The sequence below is a fragment of the Betta splendens genome, chromosome 17 (genome assembly GCF_900634795.4).
Source record: "Betta splendens chromosome 17, fBetSpl5.4, whole genome shotgun sequence".
In the NCBI taxonomy this organism is placed as follows: Eukaryota; Metazoa; Chordata; class Actinopteri; order Anabantiformes; family Osphronemidae; genus Betta; species Betta splendens.
In genome coordinates, this window is record NC_040897.2 from 8144440 (window position 1) to 8169411 (window position 24972).

At 49.1% G+C, this 24972-nt stretch overlaps 1 protein-coding gene across 1 annotated transcript; it reads left to right on the forward strand.

Moving 5' to 3' along the window:
* The first annotated feature begins 237 nt into the window (after positions 1-237).
* On the forward strand, positions 238-24729 carry LOC114844136 (neurocan core protein-like). The gene is made up of 20 exons (XM_029131240.3): positions 238-480; positions 7034-7107; positions 9084-9287; positions 9822-10004; positions 10440-10614; positions 10919-11046; positions 11228-11512; positions 11940-12074; positions 12187-12276; positions 12361-12518; positions 12638-12806; positions 13933-15414; positions 17867-17983; positions 20081-20194; positions 21474-21525; positions 21614-21720; positions 22179-22261; positions 22505-22649; positions 23314-23496; positions 23588-24729. The coding sequence occupies exons 2-20, from the start codon at positions 7041-7043 to the stop codon at positions 23704-23706; spliced, it is 3996 nt and encodes a 1331-aa protein (XP_028987073.1). The 5' UTR covers positions 238-480; positions 7034-7040; the 3' UTR covers positions 23707-24729.
* Positions 24730-24972: the final 243 nt, after the last annotated feature.

Consider the following 24972-nt stretch of genomic DNA (forward strand, 5'->3'; position numbering starts at 1 on the left):
TCTAAGTTAACTCGCAGACGCGGGTTCAACCCTAGAGATTTAGGTAGAAATCGGATTAGGGCCACGTTACGCACCCCCCCCCCCCCCCCCACACACACACACACACACACACACACACTCCACCACCCCTCGTTTGAATGGGGGGCGCCGGGGCCGTCTGCCTGTCTTTGTTCGAACCCCCTCTTCTGCCGCCCCCCATCCAGCGTCGCTGCCGGCGAACGTGTGCGCGCGTGCGTGCGTGCGCGCGCCTCCGCCGACGTGTGCGAGAGCGAGAGAGGGGCGAACGGCGCATAGGCTGCCGCTCGCCGCGCCGAGGAGGACGCAGCTGCAGGGAAGGAGGAGAGGAGAGTCCGGGATCCGCCGCCAAGTGCCGCTTCGCCCGTCGCCTCGTCGCCGCTCCCGTCCGCACGTGCACCGCGGTGCGCGCGGCTGCCCGTCGCGTTCCAGAGGGTTGCGCCAGAAATCGCCTTATCGCGCAAGGTAGGACTCGCGGCGGCGCACGAAGCAGCCGCACACGCACGTCTGATCGCGTCGCTCATCCGGTCACTGTGTCACATCTAAAGACGCCGCTCAGCTGCTGGAAGATGAGTCAAAGGGGTTAAAATAAAGACTCACAATGGAGACGCTGAAGCGAAACAAGAGCAAGTCCGCTCATCCATTAAATACACTTAAACATATGAGTATTATTTGTGGAGAATCGGTGGTCTTATTACAAATAGCATATCTTTAATTATTTACCTGTTAAGGCTTTTAATATTGGTCTATATCTGCAGCATGCATAAATAATCAAATCTCCAACGTTGTTAGTGTTTCCATTACATAGTTTCACCTCTAGAGAGCTCGTCCGCATCTTAGGAGAACTTTACTCAGCCGGTTCATATCGTCCGAACCTTCCTTCACAGACGAGGCCGTTTAAATGAATGGGTCCGTGCGTGTGTGGGGGTGGGAGCAGATCCGAACGCCTGAGCAGGTGTTTGTGAAATCTATTATGTAAATCAGAGTCCTCTGACGAGCAAACAGCATTTGCTGAATAAGTGCCAGAGTCAAATCCTGCGCAGGGCCTCCTCCAGAGCTGTCAGCTGGCTGTCACAGCAACGATGATGTCGCTTTCATGGCACATTACTGCGAACACCAAGTTTTTTCTCTGCACCTGCAAAGCTGGAATTATTCTCAAACAGACAAGGTTTGCGGTAGGATGAGCGATTGCCTCGAGTCGAGCTGTGGGAGCGGGTCTCTTAAAGTCTGCTCTGTAAACAAGCGCTGGCATGTACAAATCACAGGGAGGGACGAGAGCAGTTTGGGTCACCTTGACAAATGAGCGGCATTGTCTGAGAATATGAGAGTCCCTGCAGCCCAATAAAGCCCATTCTGTTCCCATTCAGCACTCCGGGCTCGAGGAGTCCAAGTCTTTTCTTTGGTCTTGTTAGTGCGCCCACCACCAGCTGTGGGTCGGTGCCATAAAACAGGACGGGGTTCGCTGGGCAACGCCACGTTATGCGCTCGCATCCAGATGAGGAAATGAATGAGGTAGAGATGACTGAGATACAGCATCTGTGGATGAGAGCACCCGCTTCAAGTTTACAGTGTGTGTGTGTGTGTGTGTGTGTGTGTGTGTGTGTGTGTGTGTGTGTGTGTGTGTGTGTGTCAGACACACGAGGTTTGCGAGTGCTTGTGTGTTTACGTGCGCCCGTGGACGACCGCACTCGCACGAACAGAGGCATCGGGGCGCGAGTCTGGTTCTAAAATAGAGAACAAGCTCAGCTGCTTCGTCGCCGCCGCCGCCGCCGCTGTTCACTTTGCACTCGATATGCCTCCGTATTGTTTATCGCGTCTGGCTGGGAGCCGTCTGCAACTTGAGGAGTCTCTTCGCATCAGCGGAAGGTGGAAAGAGAGTCACGCGATGCTTTTAGATAGATGAACTGAAAGCAAGAGTCAAGTGGCCAATTAGCCGACAGCTAAAAATTATGTTCAAGGCTTTTGTTAATGCAAAAAAACCCGCATTTCTCAAAATTAATTTAGCAGATTTGACCAAATAATAAAAGTGCTTTGAGGCCCAGTAAAGTAGAAAAACCTTACATGTGTGCAAACGTTTTATTGTTGAAATGAAAAAAAATTGATTTTGTACCATTTTAAGAGTTTATACTATTTTATGGAGCCCAGACTCGTTTCTACTTATTCTTATTGATCATAATGTGCATTTTAACATCAGTAAAAGGGAAAGAATAAGAAAGTAATTCTTAGTCAGTGGTTGATGTGACTCTCACTCCAACATGTGACTTGTATGTGATTATGGCATTTTCCTTCTAATTGTGTGTTAATAGCTGACATGATGGCACTATATAAATGTAAATGAGCGCCAGCACAGTGAGAGCAGCCGAGGATAAAAATAAGCCTCACCTCCGAGACTGCCACAGGCATACGATGCCCTGAATATGTGTTAATTTGGTTTCAGAACGCGATACGAGACGCCTTTTTAGCAGCCTTTGTTTTAGTTCGTCCTCGCTGTGAATCACAAACAGCACATTGAGAAACACTCTGAAGTGGGATTCGTATGATTTCCTCTGAACTCCGTGCTCCGTTCGCCGCCAGAAGGAGAACAGGCTTGTCTGACAATGACTTACAGTAACGGAGACTGTCCGTGTTTTCAGCACCGGACAGCTCCTGAATCTCAAAGCCCAACGATCTCGCCACAAAAGTTCTACCAAACAGAAGAGCAGGGAACAGTTTGGGTTTGGGACGATCAGGCCAACGTCAACGCCAACTTAGCCTCCATTTCTTCCTCTGGAATATAGAAATCCTCTTAAAAGCCCAAAAGGGGCTGGACAAAGCGACCCATCAATCACATTCAGCCTCTGGTCTGGGAGGGACTAAAACAGCCCACCAGGCCAATCATTACAAGCGTAGATGAGACCACAGTCGAACGGCTCCCCCACACAAAGAAAAAAGCTCCCCCTCTTTGTCTTTGGCCCTGGGGGCTCTGCTTTCGTGACTGGTGGGAGACAAATGTTTGGCCTTGGAGCTGATGCGGCTCCAGCGTATGCGATGCAGCGATCTAAACAACTTCCCACTTCCGCAGAGACAGTTGGTGCGGCGGCCACGGAAGTTGTGATTTTCCTCTTCCCGCATTGTCACGCTGTTCAAAATATCTCCGCTCAGCAGTTCCGCGTTAACGTTAGCTGCCGATGTGAGAACGAGGCCCTGGTGATAAACACTTGAAGGACACAGCTCTTTCTTTCCTCTCCTCATCTCATTGATATTCCACAGACTCAGCACATCATTAAAAAACAGGATTTTCTTGGATGGAGTAACAAATACCAAGTGCATTATTATTTTATATCATTCCCAGCTACTTTTATTGACCACTTTTGCCTGTGGACCAAAACATCTGGCCTTTATGGAGGCTTTGATGAGCGGTGAGTGTGTGGGACTGTGTAGATTTTAATATACTCACGATGCCGGCTGCCGCTCAAGCACCTGAGCCTTTATCGGCCTTGTGACCAAGAATCGACCTCAGGACCCTCACCTCTGACCTCTGGAGCCTTTTAGAGCCCAGCTGCTGGAGTGGTCACTCTCACAGCCCCAGACACTGAAGGCACTGCTGCCCTCAGTCACAGCAGTGGATTAAACTAATACTTGACCAATAACAGAGTTAGGCATTGGATATATACTCCTCTAGAACCAGAACTTGAAATAGCCCCAATTAGAGTAATGTGAATAAAATAATTTCAAGGTCAAACCCTTTATCTTCACAGTCTTCACAGGTTTTTCTGTGATGCCCTGAAATTCAAAAGGATCAGTTGATTACTGACACATCACTCTGTGTCTAAGTGTTTGATGCCTGGTTTCTGTTCTGTCCTCTCACTAAAAAAAAACCCGGCGCCGCTATCATAATGAAATTGCGCTTAAATTGATTTCCTTTCTCCAGTTCGCACTCGCCAACATACGCCAAAACACTGCTCCTTTTCACATGCTCACGCGGCAAAGCACACGTATGTCGGTGCCAGGACGAGGCAACGAGAGCGCGGAGACGGAGGCAGAAAATGAGCCTAGCTGAGATCATCTGCGGCAGGTCTGGTGAATGTAGCCCCGCAGCAGCTTAATAGCTCTACAGGAGGACCAGCAGCAGATGGATGTCATAAGTGCTGTCGTTCTCTCTCAGGTACGAGTGAATCACTGCTGAGAACTGCATTAAACATCAGTGTTTTCTCTGAACCTACAATATTTTCATTACTGAATAAGTAATAGGAGCTAAAAGTGACTCCTCTGTGTCTCTTTCTATACTTCACTTCTCTCTCTCTCTCCCTCTCTCTCTCTCTCTCTCTCTCTCTCTCTCTCTCTCTCTCTCTCTCTCTCTCTCTCTCTCTCTCTGTGCTTTGCTGCGAACTCCTCCGGCCAAATCTTTAGCTCGGCCTCTTCTGGGCTTGTTATCGAGCTCGTTTAAATAACCTCTCTCCCGATGCCCAGCGAGATCAATGGTGTCAGTGTGAAAGGATGGAGTGTGTAATCTTGAATTGGAGGGAGCAGCAGCTTTCCAGACGCCTCCCCTCCATCTGAAGCCCAGGCCAGGATTGCATGAGTCATTAGCCGCTTTTGAGTGCGATTAGTCACCACAGAGGCTCACGGAGCACAAAGGCTATCTGTGCGTTTGTGTGCAGGAAGCGGATACCTAATTCAGCTCGGCCCCCTTTTTCAAGGGTCTTTGTTTTTAATTTTCTTGAGCAATTAATTTCGGCCCGTTCTGCTTTTATGTTTTTATTATTCTGGATGAACTGGCTTCACTCACAAAGCGCAAATGGGGCAGAACAATTAAAACCCGTCTGTCTACCAGCTCATCTGGAGCTGTCGTGCCGCTGCTTGAGACTGTCTGAAGGTAACAGTTGTCCCGCCAGGTCCCAGTCCACCTAACAAAGGGGCCCGGTGCCTGTGCTGGTCCAGTAAGAGTAGATGTGAATCAGTGACCTACCTCGCGAGTGTGGTTTGATGCGTGTCCTGGGACCCAACCTGGCCTGATTCACTAAACCTTCATAGCCGCTGAACACACACACACACACACACGCATGCACGCGTGCATATTCCAACAACATCCACCCTTTTTCCCCTCGCTCCCCTTCCTCAGCTGACTGACAGCCCGGTGCTGAGCCTTAATGTAGGTCTGCCAGCCTCGTCTCTTAGCCCTCTTTAGATCGCTGTCACTCCGCTTACTGGCCCTCACAATGTGCTGAGAAAGCGTCCTATTCAGGCTACATGGCCAAAATGTGTCAGATGGACGTCCACATTCAAGTCCACTGAAGCATTTTAGAGACTTCTGGCTCTTTTCTTCCCGAGACACAACTGTGCCTGTAAACGTGAAGAGGGGGCGATTTAGAGGGAGGCGTCCGCAACATCTGATGCCTCCTCCTCAACAAAGGAAGGCGCTGGTTAGTATTCTGCTGGTGTGACTGAATGGCCAGCGCTGTATGTTGTAAATCCCCTCCGGTGAGATGTTGAATGGCTGCTGTCCGTCGGCACTCATCCACAGACATGTCCACAGGCTGAACCCTGTGTTCCGCCTCTGTGGACGGCGGCAGCTGGGCCTGCGTCAGTCCCGGGGCCCTGGGACGCGGCGCCCGCTGCCGGACCGGGCCAACTCCTCGGTGTCGCGACCCGCTCCAGGCGCCCAGAAATCCCCCTCACCCAACGGCTCACCGCCAATCTGTCACAGCCCGTCACGAGGTCCTCACCCACCTTTAGAGACGCGCTGCATCAAAGCGTGGACCACAGCAGGCGCCCACTGGCGCCCAAATCCTCTTTTTCAAAAAGTCCAAGACCGACTCGGTCGACTCGCCCACTATTAGGAATCGCTCAACAAATTGTTGTTTAATGACAGTATAGTTTGGCAGCTCTCACAGAGGCCTTCGCCGCTTGAAAGGAATGTTTTTCTTTGCCTCGCATGCTGGTTTTATTCAGCTGAAGGTTTTACTGAGCTTTCACATGGTCAGAGAAGAGAGACACCATTATTCCTGTCATTTGTAAAGGGTTGAACCAGTGTTGCGTAATCCCCTTTCTGTGCATCAGGGATGCTGTTGGCATGAGTGGCTGTTACCTTGGTGAATGCAAGAGGCCATTTGCATTTCTGGATTAATTCATTAAATACTTTATGTAACTGAAATCTAGACCATCCAGCATTTAACTGCTTAAAGTACCTTTTCTCTTCTGACGTCTGGTCAGTAATTTACCAGCTTACAAATGAGCGTCGCCGTCACAAACGGTGTGTTCTTCTATCCAGCATTATTTTACCGCCATCGCGGTCCCTGTTTCATACCGGCGCGGGGCAATAAAGGTCTGCGCGAGGCATCTTTCTGCTTCAGGCTCCGAGCCAAAATCCTCTGGCCAAGTCAGCAGCTCATTTCTGATGTGTAATAGGATTTCCTCTGTGTTATGCAGCTTGACTGCAGCACTGCACGGCCATTCGCCGGAGAAATGCAAGGTGCGAAGGTGTGGCCGTGGGTGGTGGTAGACTGGGAGGGGAACATGCGAGTCATAGGGGATGAGAGTGAATATCATGCATCCACCTGAGCATCCTTTCATCTTCAGGAGGATGGGTTCGTAGGTCACCTTGACTGCATTGCTAACGTTGTACAGACAGTTCCTGTCACAGCTCAGGATCTGGAAGAAGTGAGTAAAAACAGCGCTGAACTGTGTTAAAGGCTTTGTATAACGCTATAATCCAGCGAATGAAGTCAACGTGAGTAATTCATTGCGTTGGTTTACGACGAATAACATAACGTCCGAGCGGTGGGCTCATTCACGGAGGTGTGAAGGTCATCAGCAGTGAGTTCGCCCGCGGGGCCTTCGCAGACGCTCCTTCCCTCCGCGTGTAAAAGCTGCTGACAATCACCAGTGGAGCTGGAGGAGAGGAGTAACATCCAGGTGAAAGTCAGGAAACACGCAGCGCTACCGCTGTTCAGGAAGCGTGACTTGCTCTTTCCCCTCTTTCCTCGTGCCTCTGTGCTCCATCTCATCGGCGTTTCCTCCCCTCTGTCTTTTTCCGCAGGTCCAGGATGGAGCTCAGTCCGCGTTTAACTCGGTGGCAAAGCCTCTTTTCTCTGCTGCTGCTGCTTAATTTAGGTGAGTTCTCGGTCTTTGTTTCCTTCAACCGCTTTGTCTCCAGGTGCTGCGTGAAGTAATGAGCTATTTCGTATATAAAGGAAAGTGTCTCTGGGCGTTTAGAGCCAAAAACGGAGCAGTGAAGGGATGAAAAAGATAAAAAATGAGAGTGGAGGAAAGAATAAAAGAAGACAGGCAAGAATAAACATCTTGCCACATAATTACTTCTAATGACATAAATACACTGAACAAGAATGTGCAAATGAAAGTGTTGTAAATGAAAAGCGCGTTGCTGAGGATGTTTGCAGACACGCTCGGTGGGACTGATCCTGGAACACCTCCAGACCCATTTATGCCAGTTTAGTCGACCATCTGTTCCATTAGAAGTGCGCATAAAATTCACAATTATAGAACATAAAGAGGGAACATCGCAGCGCTGCCGGCCTCTGGTGCTTCGTGCCGCCAGTTTGAGGTCCTGCACGCAGCCGCTCGCTGTCTGTAGCGAAGATAAGTCGCTCTCCTTCATTTTAATTAATTTCGTTGCATTGGCATGCGCGGTGGCCGCCGGTCAGCCTGCAGCATCTTTAAAAGCACAAAGGGCATCGCTCGTTCCCAAAAACACTGCCTCTGGTTGACGCTCCCCAAATGTTTCCGTGACATAATTTGCTTCAGGGTATGGAAATATATGAAACGGTCCAGTTGAATGACACGAGCTGCAGATTCAGTGATATGAGGCTTAAAACCATCCTCCCAGTTTTCACAGAGCTCAGTGGAGTCTAGAGGAGAACTGACAGGAATAACAGACAGTGTCTGTTAATGACGGAGACTATCCATTCATGTCACTCCCGTCTCTCCTCCTCTTTGTAGGTTGTTCCTTTGCTTCCTGTCAAAAGCACGCCACAGAATTCGCTTTGCACCTCTCAGGTCCTTATGCCGTTACAGTGTTTTTCCCTCCACCTCTCGTTTGGTTCTGCCTCTCGTGCTTTTCTGTGGTTTTTGTGAATCTGTGATTACATCTGATTTTGGGGGGGGGGGGGGGGGGGCGTTCTTCAGCTCTCACATGCTCTCGGGGGGTTCAGATTGTGAAAGCCATCCAATCTAAATGCAGATGGAAATATCTTTCGGGGATTCAATTCCACCATGTGCGATATTCCAATAAGACGGCCTCTTTTTTTATTAAACAGGTTCTCCTGTTAAAGCCCATATTAGTTTTCTACAGACTGGTGTGTTTGATGAGCAATGAAAGCAGGAGCAGTGATGGTAGACAAGAAGACAAATGCAGAAATCCCTGAAAAAGTCGTTTTAAGCTTATTAATGCCTTCAGATTTTGTCTCCTGCCTTTCTTGGTGCGCTGACAGGCACAGTAGCACATTACAATTAATGTCCCCATTTTCACACAGATGGTCTTATGGATCAGCAAGTAAACATGTGTGGGTTTTCATCACAGCTCTGCTAACCCCTGACCTCAAGGTCTTTTTAATAGCTACTTACGAGGATTTCATCCACATTTCACGGTCTTCGTTTGTCGAGAGCCCAGTTGTCATGGTGACAGCTCGGTTGTGATTATGCCAATAGAAACTTGGAGACGGATTTTAGAAAACAACTAACAAATTCAACCTTCTGTAGATTTCAGGTCTGCTATGTTAAAGCAAGGCGCATAAACACAAAGGAGGCTGGTTGGAGCAATGTGTCAGTCCAGATGATGCAGTTGTCATGGTTACTGACCACAGTCAGCTGGTGTTACCAACCTGCAGGACCACGAACCTAAGTCTTATTGTGATAATGCCTTTTAGACTTTTTAGTATGAAACAACCTTTCCATATGTGTGACCTGTGAGGCTAATTTAGCTTTTTGTTGTTAAATATCTGATCCCTAAGTTCCCTTCATTACAGCTGCCTTGTATTTATACCTCATTGACTGTTCAGTCCACAACCAGACAGTGGCTGCTGAATAATAACAGGATCCAGTTATGCTCCGCTCTCTGCTTGTTGCTCCAGGTGCATCCTCCTCCATAGTGAACATGCGTAGGATCACCCACCCTACAGTACAGCAAACCCTGGCAGGCAGAGCCGTCCTCCCCTGTGTCTTCACCCTCCAAGCCGGCGCCTCCAGCCAGCCTCCTCACCTTCTGTGGACTCGCATCAGCCCGCCTGCGGGAGGGCAGGGCGCTCCTCTGGAGCAGATGGTGCTCTCAGCCAAAGGTGAGACAAAGACACGACGGCCCGATGTAGAGCAGATGAAAATGTGCACTATAAGAGGAAAAGGTCATTCGCAGACAGTTATCAGCGGCCTCTGCGGCTCCGCTTGGAGCATTTAACGTATGACTTGAAGGGCTTCACAGCAAAGACTATGACAAAGTACAAGACGCTGACGGGAGCAGCTTCTGAGCCATTTATCTTAAGGCTGTAACTGTAAATAGATGCAAAGTCAACTGATGCACCTAGAGTCATTCTTCACATCTTAGTGTTTGGTTAAATCCCTGAGCTACTGTAATATTTCAGTTGTGTGTCTACAAATTGCGGCCACATTGACACAGGGTGTTAAATCAATACAGTGTATATAATTTCATCCCACTCTGTTCCGATTGGTCAGTGGACCTAACTCCCTGACTCCATGTAGACTACAACATGTACAGAGTTGTCTGGCTTTGTGTTTGGCTGACCCACTGCCCAAAAAGAAAACTGCTCCCGCGTTGAGCCATTTGTAATGAAGAATCCTCCTTTTCTGTGCCAAAGGTGATGTAATCAAGGTGAATAAGGCTTTCGCTGGCCGCATCACGCTGCCAGGATACGCTGCCAATCCCCTGAATGCTACCATGGAGATCTCCAGTCTCCGCACCAACGACTCAGGCACTTACCACTGTCAGGTTGTCATGGGCAACGACTATGAGAGGGACGCTGTGCCGCTGGTGGTCTCGGGTAAGAACGGCGGTCGCCGATGGAGAAAGTTTAGTCTGAAGGGCACAGTACGTTCAGCCTAAGCAGAAATGCTGCTGACACACTGAGCAGCTTCTGAGCAGAACACTTAAAATTCTTCTTCCAACTTTCCTGATTTATGTGTTTTATTGCTCTGCAGGCTCTGCAAGATAAGTAATGGTGGCATGAAACCTGGCGCGCCGCCAAGCGCCCCCCTCCCCCCCGCTCTGCTTTTTCAGAATTAAACATCGATTCACCAAATTATGAATGATAATAACCAAATAATAGTTTTCCACTTGTGTAATGATGACATTAATTCTCGTAATTAAAGTCTTTGGAGCGATAACTTACTGTTGCAGCTAAAAGCGATTCATTGTGACCAGTGGTGATAAAAACCACCGCGTGGCGTTTCACGCGGCGGCCTCTCGTGTGCTGCAGGTGTGGTGTTCCACTACCAGGCTCCCGGCGCTCGTTACGTCCTCTCGTTTGCCGACGCGCAGCGGGTCTGTCAGGAGAACTCGGCCCAGATCGCCTCCGCGGCCCAACTGTGGGCAGCGTACTATGACGGCTTCGCCAGCTGTGCAGCCGGCTGGTTGGACGATCAGACCGTGCGGTAGGATCTTAAACAGCACGTTTCGACCCTCATATATTTGTATTATTACAGAATCACTGATGACTATTCAATTTCATATTTGAATTATTTATTTATTTATATTTAGTATTTGCATGTATCCTCTTTAAAAGATCATAAATATTATTGACTGACTGACCTTTAAAGATCTTAATGAAAACATGGTGATATTCAACTGAGATAATATCTACATAGTCAAATGTCATTTTGTTCGTAAAAGGTAATCTCTGTGATTAGTAAAACCCATTTCTTCCTATTTGCAACTCCCACATTGTTGTCTCCACAGTTATTCTGTCCAGCTGCCAGAGCTTGGTTGCTATGGACACAAGGAGTACTCCGCTGGAGTGAGGAATTACGGGAAGAGGGACCCGAAAGAGCTGTTTGACGTGTACTGTTTTGCAAAAGAGCTGGACGGTACACACGCACACACACACACACACACACACACACACACACACACACACACACACACACACACACACACACACACACACACACACACACACACACACCTGTCCCTTGCAGGTGTTTGATGCTCACATCTGACAGGGGTGATGTTTCTTAACAAGCTCCTGCGTCTCGTCTCCTCCTCTAGGTGAGGTCTTCCACTCCTCCGTCCCCGGCCGGCTGTCGCTGTCTTCGGCCTCTGACCGCTGCGTGTCGCTGGGGGGGCAGCTGGCCACCGTGGGGCAGCTCTATCTGGCCTGGAGAGCCGGCCTGGACAGCTGCGCCCCTGGCTGGCTGTCTGATGGCAGCGTTCGTTACCCGGTGACGTGGCCCGGTCCGGACTGCGGAGGGAACCGGCCGGGGGTCCGCACCGTGACACCCAACAGCACCGCTGACAACGGCACCGCTCTCTATGATGCCTACTGCTACAGAGGTTATATTTACTGCATTTCCTCTTCCTCCATAATTAAAGTGATTGTGCACAGCAACAGAGTAAAAACAGATGTGGAGATGAAAATAATGATAATAAACACATGCATTTGACAAGTGTTTATATTGCTGTTGGAGCCTTGCGTGATATGAATGTAGCAACAATAAATGTCATTGCCACTGTCGTAGCTATGGCAACTGATTTCTGAGCCACTCCATCTATCCCACCGTCGTGTTTCTGTGAAACCGCTGGATTGACAGAAGCAGTGGGAGACAAAGCGAGGCAGGGTTGTTGAAGTCGCTCCGTTCAGGCTGTTGTTGGTGCTTTTCCGATTCCTGCAAAGTAAAAAAACAGCCTGTGAGGCAAATGGAATAACATCCCTCAGTGACTGACATGTGAACGGCAAATCTTATTTCAACTTGTTTGTTAGGTAAATTGAAGGATGCGGACTCCATCTCTCAGATCTACACATCCCTGTGGAAACCCTGGAGCTACCTCACGGGCTCAACTGATGCTGACTCCACGGGGACCCAGCTGACTACGCAGCACGCCGCCACCACCGCAGGTTGTACATTTGTCTGCGATTATGTAGCAGCGTGAAGCATCTGATTAATCTGAGAATCACACAGACGCATGGAACCGTACTGTTATAGTCATTGGTGCGCACGTCCGTGCAGGGTCCTCGGGTGGCAGCGATGTCTCACCGTCCAACTGGACGGGACTGGTCGACCTTGAAGAGGAGGACGTTCTTCACAGCCTTGATGAATGTGAGGCTAATACCGATGGCTGTCAGGACTGTTTTTATTGGCCCAAGCCTCCAGAGATCACGCTTTGCCCATTTGTCTCCTCAGCCACAGATCGCTGGTCTTCTGACTTCTCAGGCTCCTATGTAACCCTCCGGCTTATCCCTGGACAAAGCTCCTTAGAGTGGGAAGATCCACTGGAGCCTGGACCCGACTCTGAGGAGTTTCTCCGACCGCCAGTTTACCCAACGGCGACGGAGAAGAAGGTTGGTCATGTTTTTTATCATCTTTTTATCAGTTTGAAATGTATTAATATTAGAGTAAAATAATCAATTAATTGTTGTTAAATTAGCTACAACGTGTTTCTATCACTTATTTATTGCAGGTGATCTCAAAGATCATAAAATCTATGTGGAAGCCATGGAATTATCTAGTGGGCACTGGAAGTGAGGCGGGAACCCAAGGGCCAAGTGGAGAGCCGGGAAATGATGAGGCAGCTACAAAAAAGGATGACAAAGAGCTAGATCCATCAAAAACAGAGTCACCAAGTGCAAGTTAGTACTTTATATGATTGAACTCAAAGGGTGCTCTGACTTTACCCCTGAAAGTGTTTATGTGTTACTAAAAAGGCTCTAAAGGATTAGAGACATTTAGACATTGTTCATTAGAGAAGCACAGAGGTATAATAAGAGATGCAGAGTAGCAGTGCAGAGGCTTTTGTTCCTGTACAGAGTCAATCAGCAGCCCTGCTGACCTTCCTGTAAGTCACTGATGAGCTGTGATTGACACCACTGCTCCAGCATTGTTAATTATATCACACATGCAATATTTATATTCTCAAAGAAATTGAATAATCTACAAATATAGTTTACACGCTCAAATGGCGACACAGGCAGACGATGGAAAAGCGGTGAAACCAACCTGCTCCTCGCCACTCTGCACCCTGTGGGTTTAGGTTTTTATGTGTTGGCAGCGAGTGAGAGTGGTTTCCACTCGCTTATTTATATTGTGTCTAGCCCTACTGGAAGAGTGTCTCTGTGTGCGTGCCGGCGTGTGTGACCAAAGGGGTTTTAGGCTTTGACCCATATTTATTCATTTTAGCTTCCAATGAAAGCCTGAAAGGGGTTTTACAGGTTTCAGACGAGCGACTTCGGAGCCCGGGGGAACCGACTAGTTTGCATGGTTAGTTGCTTATGCTGCCTTCAGGCCCCGAGAGGGGAGCGAATGGCATTTATGAGGGGGAAATTACACCAGCTAACTTTGACATGACAGTGTGATATTGTTTTGAAAGCTCACACGTCAAGCTGGCAGCGATTTATCATGGCTGACCTGTCTAAACAGCCTGTAGTTAACTGTCAATGACATGGCTTCAATATTTGCCCCTCACACCTAAATACAGATTAATTCACCACAGTGACAATATGTTCAGACTTTAGATGACACGTTAGCACTGATCTTTCTTTATGTCTCAGCTCAGTTGATGATATTAAAGAGTGGTAGCAGTGATGGAGGGAAACTCACGCAGCTTAGAAGTATTTGTTTTGTCTGTCTCAGCAAAGCAGAGAGAATCCATTAGATGACTTTCACTTTGTCACTCTTGACTTTATCTTGTGCACTTCTTTCATGTCTGCAATGATTGCACTCCTGACTTTACCCGTCCTTCGCCTTCTGTTTGTTCAGTGCCCTCGGCAGGTTCGTTCCCTTGGGGCGGACCATGGGTCAGCCGTCCTACGAAGGAGAACACTCCACCAGCCACTGAAGTCTCTCCCACTCATCCTGCATCTACCCTGGTGCCCTCTACTGTTCCTGTGACTACAGAGAGCTCCAAGACCTGGGAGACTTCAAACACACACATGAGCACTACCTCCAACCCCGCACCCGAAATCATCTCCTCCAGCGGGGACGCCTGGGTCCGTGTTGAAGCGGAGACCACCACCCAGCTGGGCGACCGGAGGCAGGAGGCGGTGACCTCCAGAGCCGGCCGAGGAAGAGGAAGAGGGAAGAAGAACCGGGGCGAAGACCGGGGCAGGGCAGAGGAGAGGGAGAAAAAGGAGGACGAGGGGAGCGGGGAAGTCACCGGCGCAGAGGCCAAGGGGGAGATACAGGTTTCGCGGCGACTGGTGGGGACGAGTAAACCCAGAGAGAGGTCCAGGGAGCGGTCTCGAGAGAGGGGTCACAGGAAAGGACAGACCACCACCACAGCTGCGACTACAACCCCCACCAGTGCCGTGGAGCCCACGGCGGTGGCCACAACTGTTAAAGCCACGTTACCTCCCGAGACCAAATCACAAGCAATTACACTAGACTTACAAGAAACACCTTCTGCATCTCCATCCCCATCGTCTCTTACGACACTGGACCACAATGGAACACTAACTCTTTCCCCATCCTCGTCGCCATCTGACTCATCAGACCTTCATGGACAAACAAATACATTATCCCCTTCACCTTCACATTCACCTTCACCACCTGTTCCAGCAGATCTCAATGAAACACCATCACCAACACCATCCACATCACCAGCACCATCCTTATCTGCTGAATTAGACCTTCATGAAACACTATCAGTCTCTAAGTCCCCATCACCATCTATTTCAGCAGACATTTATGAAACACCCACCAAGTCCTTGTTACCATCTATGCCAGCAGAAACTCCACCTGACTCTCCCTCACCATCAGCCTCATCGGTGCCGACTGTCTCAGCACCTGTGGCCACCACCTCTCAGCCGTCCCCATCTCAGTCCCTGCTTGAATCCCAAACACCCTCCCCATCTCCAGCTCTTCTTCCATCCTCACCCACCTCAACCCACGCACATCCTTCGCCTTCATCCCCTTCGCACACCACGTCATCCTCGCCATCACCCCCCCCAACGCATCCGCCAACACAGGGTGAGGCGGTCGTTTCTGAGGACCCTTCTCAGTCTCCTCATGCAGACGGCGAGGATAGCTCCACTCCACTCCTGGCCTCACTTCCCTCGGCTCCAGTGGAGAAAGCAGCTGTGAACGTATCCCTGGATTATCCTTCGTTACTTTCAGGGCCTCCAGAGGAGGAGGAGCCTACTTGGTCTCATGCTGTTGGCTCAGGGGCCATGTTACCTGGTAACATAGAGGAAGAAAGCAGCAGAGGATCCAACATCAGCACTGGAACGCTGGGTCCTTTAGGTAAGATGCTGTCCATTTTAGAAAGGTTCTCTTTGATATTATTTCAACCTTCTGATGTCACATTAAACTTAACCACAGTGAATAATTCCTCACCTGGACTTTTTGGTTCAGGTCAAAATAAAACTTTTAAAAACAATTATTAGAATTTTTGCAAAATTAAAGATTGAGGGATCCGTGGTGTATGAGAGCTTTCATAATAATGCCTCTCCAGCACAGTAATTACTAGGCTGTATCAAAAGGTTACTACTGCTTGACTGAGAGCAATGTGCATGACAGAGGTACAGTCGTACAGCATTATCCTGACCATTCGAGGTAAAAGCAGGCATTAAAAAAATGAGTTATAAAGCATGTAATCATCTTCCGTCTGCTTCCTCTTCCTACGCCGGCATCTTATTTATTTAAAGATGCATTGTGTAGTCCCCAGCTCCACACCTTTTATTCCCCCCAGAAGCAGAGATTACATCCTGCCAACAAACACAATCTTCCGTTCAGGTCGGCAGCTGTATATCCAAGAAGAGCTCCTGGCCAGCCACCTGCTGTACCACTTGCTTTACTTTACTCTACTACTTGATAATGGGAGTGCAGACAGTAAACATCCTGATGCTGGAAGGCCTCTCGGGCATCATGCTATCACACACTTCTATGGTGATTTATTTTGCTTCCTCTGAAAGAGGTTCATGCCAGCGGCTGCTGCCTGTTCACAGCGACAGGAGGTTCTAGATGGAAAACAGCTGTAACAGCTGTAAAGTGTATCGGCAAGAGGCCGAGGGCGACCCTGCGTGCCGCCGGTGTACAGTATTAGGGTTGATTGATTGACGGAGAGACCCTGAAGCCGTGCATGCAGACGGCAACAAACTCGCTGAAATCCGTGCTGCACAAAGAGCTGTATTGATGCCCCCGCAGCCGATCGGAGGCCGAGTAATGGCTTTCAGCCTTTCGTCCTCGCTCACGTCCGCTCCCTCGTGGTTACGTTTCACGGTGCTGGTCAGTATTCGTTCTCCTGACTGGATCACAGAGCACTTCATCAGTCAGTTCAATCGATGAGAGGGGGTGAAAAAAAAGGAAAAGAGGGGCCTCGTTGCATTCAAAGACCTTCAGCAGCGGACACACACACACACAAACAGTGCCGAGCTTTTATGCATCATGTGTCTGTGATTACTCGAAGAAACAACATGCAAAAATATACAAAGTAAGCAGGATTATTGCTGAAAATATAAGCGTGAGCCTCCATTCATGAACGTATTAGTGGGCTTATTGTTGTTGTTGTTGGTGCTGGTGTCGGCCACCGTGCCGTCCAGGGGCCAGTCCACTCTGTCAGCTCCTTCCACCGACTATTGATTTTTCCGCACCGCTTGCTATGATGAACGACTAATCGCATGAGGTTTATCCCTCGCGCGCACGGGCGGCCGCACGCACGCACGGACGCGCACGCCACTAAATCCGCTTGTCATAACAGTTTATATTTGTCAAGGCGCGCCGCGACCTTGACTGATGCAGAGGGTGAGAGTGCAGGCGGGGCCGGACTGCTGTACATTAAGGGGAACGCACGGCTGCCTTTAGCACCTGACCTCAGCAGAATTCAAATCATGAGCAGAGGGGATTAGCTTGCAAAGTTTATCATAAATCTATAGGGCTGGAGCCATTCAATGGTGTGTTTCTGATTTTTTTTTCTGTCCCTGGATATTTATTTTGTCTCATGCAGTAGCCTGTATGATGATAAGTCAGAGGATGTGAGATCCGCTTCGACTTAGTTATGGGTCGGTATCGGCCTCGAGGCTAATCATAGCCAAGGTATTGATTTTCACTCATTGTACCATGTAAACACACACAAATACACACTGTCAACCTCACACACCGCCCCCTCCGCAGCAGTCCTCCGTGTCAGAGAGAGAGAGAGCTGGCAGAACAAAGACTCCCACAGCCGAGGTTTTGCAACCAGGATGAACGAGTGGTGCTTTTCAAAGGCCTTAAGTTGCTATAATGAGCGTCTCAGGAGGGAAACATGTGCTAGTGTGTTAATTGACATGGAAATTTGAAATTGTGGAAAGGGGACCACACACGCACGCATTTAGGGGGTGAATGCCGGGGCCGCGGCGCTCAGCCGGGGGTCTGCTCGTTTCTGTTCAGGAGGCCTAATGTCTGAAGTTCTCACGCTGCCCATTACGATGGCTGGACAGAGCCAGCGCCCGCTTTCCGTATGGTAACCATGACAACCATGGCACTGAGTGGACGGCGAAGTTGGAGCTCTCTGGCTTGTGATGCCTTTGAAAGGAGACCGGGTGTGTAATAGATATGTTTGTTGCCAGGTTTATGGCGGCGCTGCAGTGATGGTAGAGGACAGTGGTGGGGTTTCCTCTGAATCACTGAAGCTTTCCACACATTTACTCTCCTTTACAGTATCACAGAATAACTCCTTTATTTACAACTCATACATTTCCCTCATCTCTCTCAGTGGAGGTGGAGCCCTGCGTGACAAACCCCTGCCTGCACGGAGGAAAGTGCCTCCCTCAGGGAACGGGCTACAGCTGCTACTGCCCACAAGGCTACGCTGGGGAGAACTGTGAGATCGGTGAGTGCGGCTCAAACACACACGCACGCACTCTCACACGGCCCACACACACGCGCCGCCTTCCTGAAACCAGGCCACATGCATCTCCAGACGGCCATAGGTCGAGCGGGGCTTCACATCGGGAGCGGAGGCTGCAGAGAGACAGGGCTCAAAGCAGGGCCAGTGTCAACGTAGGGCTGTGATGAAAGTTGAACTATTGCAGCTTCCTCTGCCAGAACAGAAACTAGCATTCTCTATTATTATTCAATATGTCCAAGACATTATTACTCACTCTACTACTGAGTCATAAAGATGTTTGGGAGGTGATGATTGAGTTTTATTTGCTGTATTATATTGTTTTTTGTTTACAGTTGCATACTGTATATTTAGAACCATAATAAGATTACGCGTCTTTTTTTAAGGACGCTTTGAGGCCGTGAACACCTTTAAACTTACTCGGGGCAGAGTCTTCTGGCTGTTGTTGAGTGTGGCAGAAAGGCAGCCAGCAGCTGAGGCTTGGGTATGCTGGGAGGCTTTGTTATGGATTTGCAGAATTTGCAGAATTACCTCTCTGTGGAGCAGCTCCCCCCTGCATAATGGATGAGAGGGACGGAGGCATCAGGCTTTTTATACCCAACCACAAAGAGCTGGTTTTAATAGTGTGTGTTTAACTGAGACCTGACACATCATGGGTGGTATGGGAGTTAGGTCACTTACAGCACATTTATATATACTCTAGGTCGGAGTATTAATTTAGTACCTATTGTAATAATTTATTTGAGATGTAGTTTCTCCAGTGTTAATACATACCTAAAATGACTGTAAAAAACTTTTCTGTCACTTTGTATGAAATCCAGCCTTGTTCCTTTAAGACTGAACACATTTATATAGGATTATGTCACAGTTTGAATCAGAGCATTAGTTACACCCACAGGGTTTCGTTTAATCTCTAATAAATGACAGTGTGAGTTTCATACAACTATGATTAAAAAGTCTAATCCTGCTTGTTGGGTTTCACACCCTTAGTAGCTATGAGACAGATTTTAATCTCTTCTGCTGTAATGTATTGATACTTTTGAAGTAAGAGTCACATTTTTGTTATGGCTGGTTTTAAATGATCGAAACCAACAAATACATTTAAAAAACAGGAGTTGTTTTGTACTACTGAAAGACACGTTTTGACAAACTCTCGGCGAATGAATGCACCTAAACTGCTGTTTGATTTCAGACAAACCGCACTGATTGATGGAGGAGTAGAATATTCTACAGCAAACACAGCAGCTCAGTCTGCTTTCAGTATCATCTTCCTACATCTTTCTTGAAAGTGCTGCCATTTATATCAACAGATAAACGGTTTCCGCTGTCAGATTAAAGGTAAATCAAATTCATTTGATGCCGCGGCAAAAAAAGGAAAGTTGAAAAAATGGTTCAAAATAGACTCCCTGCGACAAAACACAACTCAGGGCGGGATGAAATGGAAAGAAGCCTCGTGCGGGGCCAGGGGTGACTCCGGTTTGATCTGCCTCACACGTTTAGATCTTGGTCTCCAGTGTTCGTATTTCTGCTTTGGTTAAGTGACCTTTAAGCTCGGAGGAAACGCTTTGAAGTAAGTTTTGTAAACAGCTTTCTTTTCGCACACTCGATTTAAAAGATTTAGGTGTTTCGGGTATTCTGATTCTTCAAATCCTGACAGTGGTCAAAATGAGCGGGCGTCCGGCCCCTACGTGCACGTGAACCTGTTTAATTGTGCAGGCTGCAGGGAGCCTTTTGTCAATGTGACAATGCTGTCGAGACAAAGGAGGAGATAAGACGTGCTTCACATCAAGCTCAAGCTCCGCAAACGCATCAAGAACCACTCGAAGGCGTTTGAAGCGCTAGGGGAGGAATTTGCCAGTTTTGACTCAGACTGTTTGAATAATACCACTATATGATGTACTCACAGACATGTTTCACTGTTTAAACCAGCACTAATGACTGACTCACGTGGCGTCAGCACTTGAACGGCAGCAGGCGCCCACGCAGCCTCGCTCCGTCTCCGCAAACGTCTCTCCGCATGCTTTTTAATCTGAACCCGAGCCCGTCTGTCCTCCCCCCTCTCCCCCCTCCCTCCCTCCGCAGACGTCGACGACTGCCAGTCCGAGCCGTGCGAAAATGGAGGCACGTGCATCGACAAGATCGATTCCTTCCTCTGCCTTTGCCTGCCGAGCTACGGCGGAGACGCGTGCGAGAAAGGTGAGAGGCGTGAACGCGGCGCGCGCGCGCGCGCGCGATGAATTACCCGAGCTGCGAGGGGAATTGTAAAATGTCATGTTATTGGACAGTGCGTCGCTGTGAACTTATTAAAATTCCCGTTTGTCTGAAGGCAGCGGGGGATTTGTTGCAAACCCTCGCGGTGGAACGAATCCAGATCCGTGCGCGGCATCCGTCAGAGCACGACACCGCGAACACGCGTCTCGCTGCGGCGATCAGTGTATCTGTGTCACGGAGTTGCAGGGTGATGCACGCTGACTCAACCTCCAGCAGCACAAACACGCACGCTTCCACGTATTAGTTCCCATTGGAGCATGTTTATAGTCAACATCCCCTCCCCACACTCACACACACGCACACACACGCGCACACACACACACACGTACATGAGATTTACGGTGCCCTGCAGAGTCCTCCTGCAAACAAGCTGGAGCTAAATGAAATTCATTTGTTACACTGGGTGTAATTGTCCTGAAGGTCCCAAACACTTTTCCTTTTCATAAATTACAGCCAAAGTGGCTTTTTTGAATGTTTTTTTTAGATGCTGCCGTTGCTCTGCTTCTCTATCACTTACTAAAACTTCACAGTTCGTTGACTATGAAGGGCAACTCCGTGATGTGTTCGGACTCAAAAAAGATGAATAAGGTATAGCTCTAATATTCAGAGAGCAGAAGAGAACGGCAGCTTTTGTTTGTCCTCATCATTTATTTACTCTTGACTCTTCGAGGGTTACACCGTTAATTACCGTGGAAGGTTGTTGTTAACTGTGAACCGGACGAAGCCGAAGGGGCTGAGAGTAAAACCGCCCCGTGCGTGCGCTCGCACAGCAAAACAGGCAAATCGGCCCCTCGTATTTCAAACATAAACTCTGTATATACTGTAAATACTGTACACTGGCACCGATTAATCTCCTCCAGGTCTGTGTGTGTGTCTATGTGTGCACTTATAGTAATGAGGATTAATGAATATCTAACCTTTGCTGTTATAAATGAATCCACGGGCCTCGCTGCTATTAATGAATACTAATAGTGCAAAGAGAGGGGCCACATGTGCTGCGAATTGAAAATGAGCCCGTGAAATTACAGTTCGTGCTTCCAGACTCATGTATTTTTCTCTTCATTTTGCCCGACGAGACGGAGCGCTCGGCTCCTCTGTTCCTGTTCCCCGCGTCGTCCCCGCGACTGCTCTTTTCACGCGCCCTTCAACTAGTCGTTTCAGGTGCCGCCGCTGACTCCCACCTCCTCTCGCTTGATCTGTGCAGACGTAGAGGGCTGCGAACACGGCTGGAAGAAGTTTCACGGCCACTGCTACAGGTGGGGAGGAGAGGCGCTCATACTGAGAACAAACGGGGCCACGTGTGCTCATCTTCATCCTCCGTCACATTTTTTCTGTCTCCCACAGATACTTCACCCACAGACACACCTGGGAGGATGCGGAGAAGGACTGCAGGGAGCACAGCGCCCACCTCAGCAGCATCGTCTCAGCCAATGAGCAGGAGTTCATCAACGGTATGTAACTGCGGGGGGGAAGAAGACATGTGTTAATGACCTACATTGCTAAATAAAGCAATAGAAGGTGAGAGGAGGCGCTCAAAGGTCGGGTTTATAGCAGGGTCGGCTCTGTAGAGATGGTTCAGAGACACCTGAGCCAGATGGTGGTAGAGAGGGAGTCTGCTTCCACAGAACTGAGGGAAAGTCTAGGACCACGACTAAACACTAAATACGGAACTATGAGGTCTTTAACATATGATGGAGCTTGATTATTAAGGGAGAAGCTAATCAAATGTACCAGCACTCAGCATTTTAGATTCAATTTTCCTGAACTGGTCTTTCGGCATTGAGATTCACCAGCGCGGCACAATGACGAGTGTCTGGAGGTAGGAGAAGGTCAGAGGTCATTTCCGTCCGTGCTGCGCCTCTGTGTTAGCATAGCAGCGGCTAACTCAACAAGCTGTCATATCGTCCAGGTCTGGGTCACGACAACGCGTGGATTGGACTGAACGATCGCACCGTGGAGGAGGATTTTCAGTGGACCGATGGGAATGAGCAGGTGAGTGCTCAGCTCTCACCCGTCTAGTTATTAAGGCAACGAAAGATAATCTCCTCAGAGCTTAATACTTGCTGCGAGCATGATTTGATTAGATGTAATTGAAATCAGCTCCGATCAAAACACATACACACATACAGTACCAAAACCTCGTAGAGGAGCCTATTATTTATGATTGGAGGATGATTGAGAGAATGTCTTTTATAACCTTTTTGTACAAACACTGGCATCCATGCTGCTGCTCAGGTGTACGAGAACTGGAGGGAGAGTCAGCCGGACAACTTCTTCGCCGGCGGCGAGGACTGCGTGTTGACCATCGCCCACGAGGACGGCAAGTGGAACGACGTGCCCTGCAACTACAACCTGCCCTACATCTGCAAGAAGGGAACAGGTACAGGACCCGGAGTCCCCGACGCGCTGCGAGACGCGCGTCGAAGCTTCATAAACGGCGCGTTGACGCTGACCGGGCGCTGTTAGTCATCGCTCGCTCAGACTTGGTCTTCATCGCTCGCACATTTTCCTCGTCAAAGGTCGCAACAGCAGGGGATCCAACAACCGGCTACAAGCGCAAGCGTTTGTGACTCGGTGTCAAACGCGTATTGATTTCTGCGAGAAATACCAATCTCTGTCCCGCTCTTATTGCCGCCTGCTGCTCCTCGGGGCTCACTTACACTTGCCCAGGCAGCAGAACTGCGGTCGCACTTATTGCCAATTACCGCCTTGTTCACAAATAGGCTGGAATCTGAAATTCCTCCGAGCTCCCGTTCGTCTCAGAAGAAATTCGGTGGCCCAGCTCAGCCGGATGAATGTACTAGGATACAAATAAAAGCCTCAGACGGGGGAAGACTCGGAGGAAGGTCTGGAAGTGAGGGGGGGGGGGGGGTATTTATTTGTCTGGCTGCGGTCTCATGGCTCCGTGGTTTGGCTGTAGTCCCTGCCTACTGCAGAGACTCATTATCTGCCTCTGGCCTCAGCTCAGCGCTCGCAACAGCAGAGCGCGTGGCGCCACCTAGCGGCCGGCGCGTGATTTACACTGTTCCCTTCCCTTCCGCCAGTGCTGTGCGGGACCCCGCCGGCCGTGGACAACGCCCACTTGGTGGGTCGCAGGAGGTCGCACTATGACATCCACTCGGTGGTGCGTTACCAGTGCTCCGAGGGCTTCTACCAGCGCCACATCCCCACCACGCGCTGCCGGGCCGACGGCAGCTGGGAGAGGCCCAGAATCATCTGCACCAAAAGTGAGACCGAACGTCAGCCAGGCCCAAATCCATTTAATGACCTCACTCTTAAAGGCTATAATGTCTTCCGTCTGTGTCCGTGTCCTCCCAGCCCGCCGGTCCCACCGGTACAGACGGCACCACCACAACCAGCGCCGCGAGCGCCGCAGCCACCGGAGACGCGGGGGCGACGGCCACCGGGCCAGAGAGGACGCGCACAGCTACTACTGAACCAAATGAGCCGGCGTCCGGGCCCTCGAGGCGAGGCGGCCCTTCCCGTCGCGTCCTCGCCTGCTTTGAAGCCTCCCGTTCCACCCGCGTTAACCCCTCCCGATGGATAGGTTCTCCTGCTCTAACACGAATCTCCTCTCTGAGTTTGGTCGTTCTGATGCTTTTTCGGTCCGCGTGAACACTAACCGTAACACTAACTTTAATTAATCCCCCCCCCCCTTCCATTTTTTCCCCCCTTAACGTCCGATCCGCGTGGATCCGTGTGTGTGTGGGCTGCGTCGGACTGACAGCAGTGTGCGTGTTGCATGGAGGAGAGAACCCCAGAGGAAGGCGTTCCGACGGCTGCTTTGTCCGTTCTCCCAGTTTTCTGTTTACAAAGCACACGCTCACACCTCATCTAGTCCCCGGCGACCCTCAGCTTTCTGTACTGTGTGTGTACTGTAGCCGTTCCTTTTCTTTTCCATAGAGCTCCCGAATAGCTGGCTGGTTTATTCTACTGACATGCTGTTTTCTAATATTTGCTATGTTTTGTGTAATTTTACTATTTATTATGAAATATTTGCTAGTGAAGACGCTTTTCTTTACCTGTACTTCAGACAAAGCGCTTAACGTCATTCTTTTCTATCCCCAGTCCAATAATCCGACAGAACTAATCATCGGTCGCCTCTAATCTGTACTGTAAATATTCTTCTGTTTACTACTCGCTGATCTCTGATCAATAGCTGGGCCTGATCCAATCAAACGGGCTCCCCCATGCATACGAGCACTCTCTGCTAATGAATATGTCCTGCTGACACAGATAGGTTGCATACTGTAGCATTATGCAGTTTGATTTGGAAATAACCACTCGATTGTATCTGATTTGCTAAACACTTTCAACCTTTGCACGGCTGTATTTACATGATGAGTAGAATGTGACTATTTTGGTCCCTTTGATATTCGATCAATCATCCACCTTTTTGGTCTCTTATGACTTTTTTTGTCCTGCTGTTGTATTTCATTCTTAATAAAGTGTAAAGAAAAGGCCTTGTTTATTTTTTGTTGATTTGCTCTTAGTTGTCTTTTTAACAATAGCAGATCTTCAAACATGTCAGAACACAAATAGTTAAAATACAGCACAAGGAACCAGAGACCTGAGTAATATCCTATATACACATTCCTTCTGAACTACAGTTCAACACACAGATGTGGAGGATTTGGCTCAACCGTGTGGAGACGGTTTGAAATAAAATGCCCTTTGACAAGATATAAACAGCTTGGGCCTCA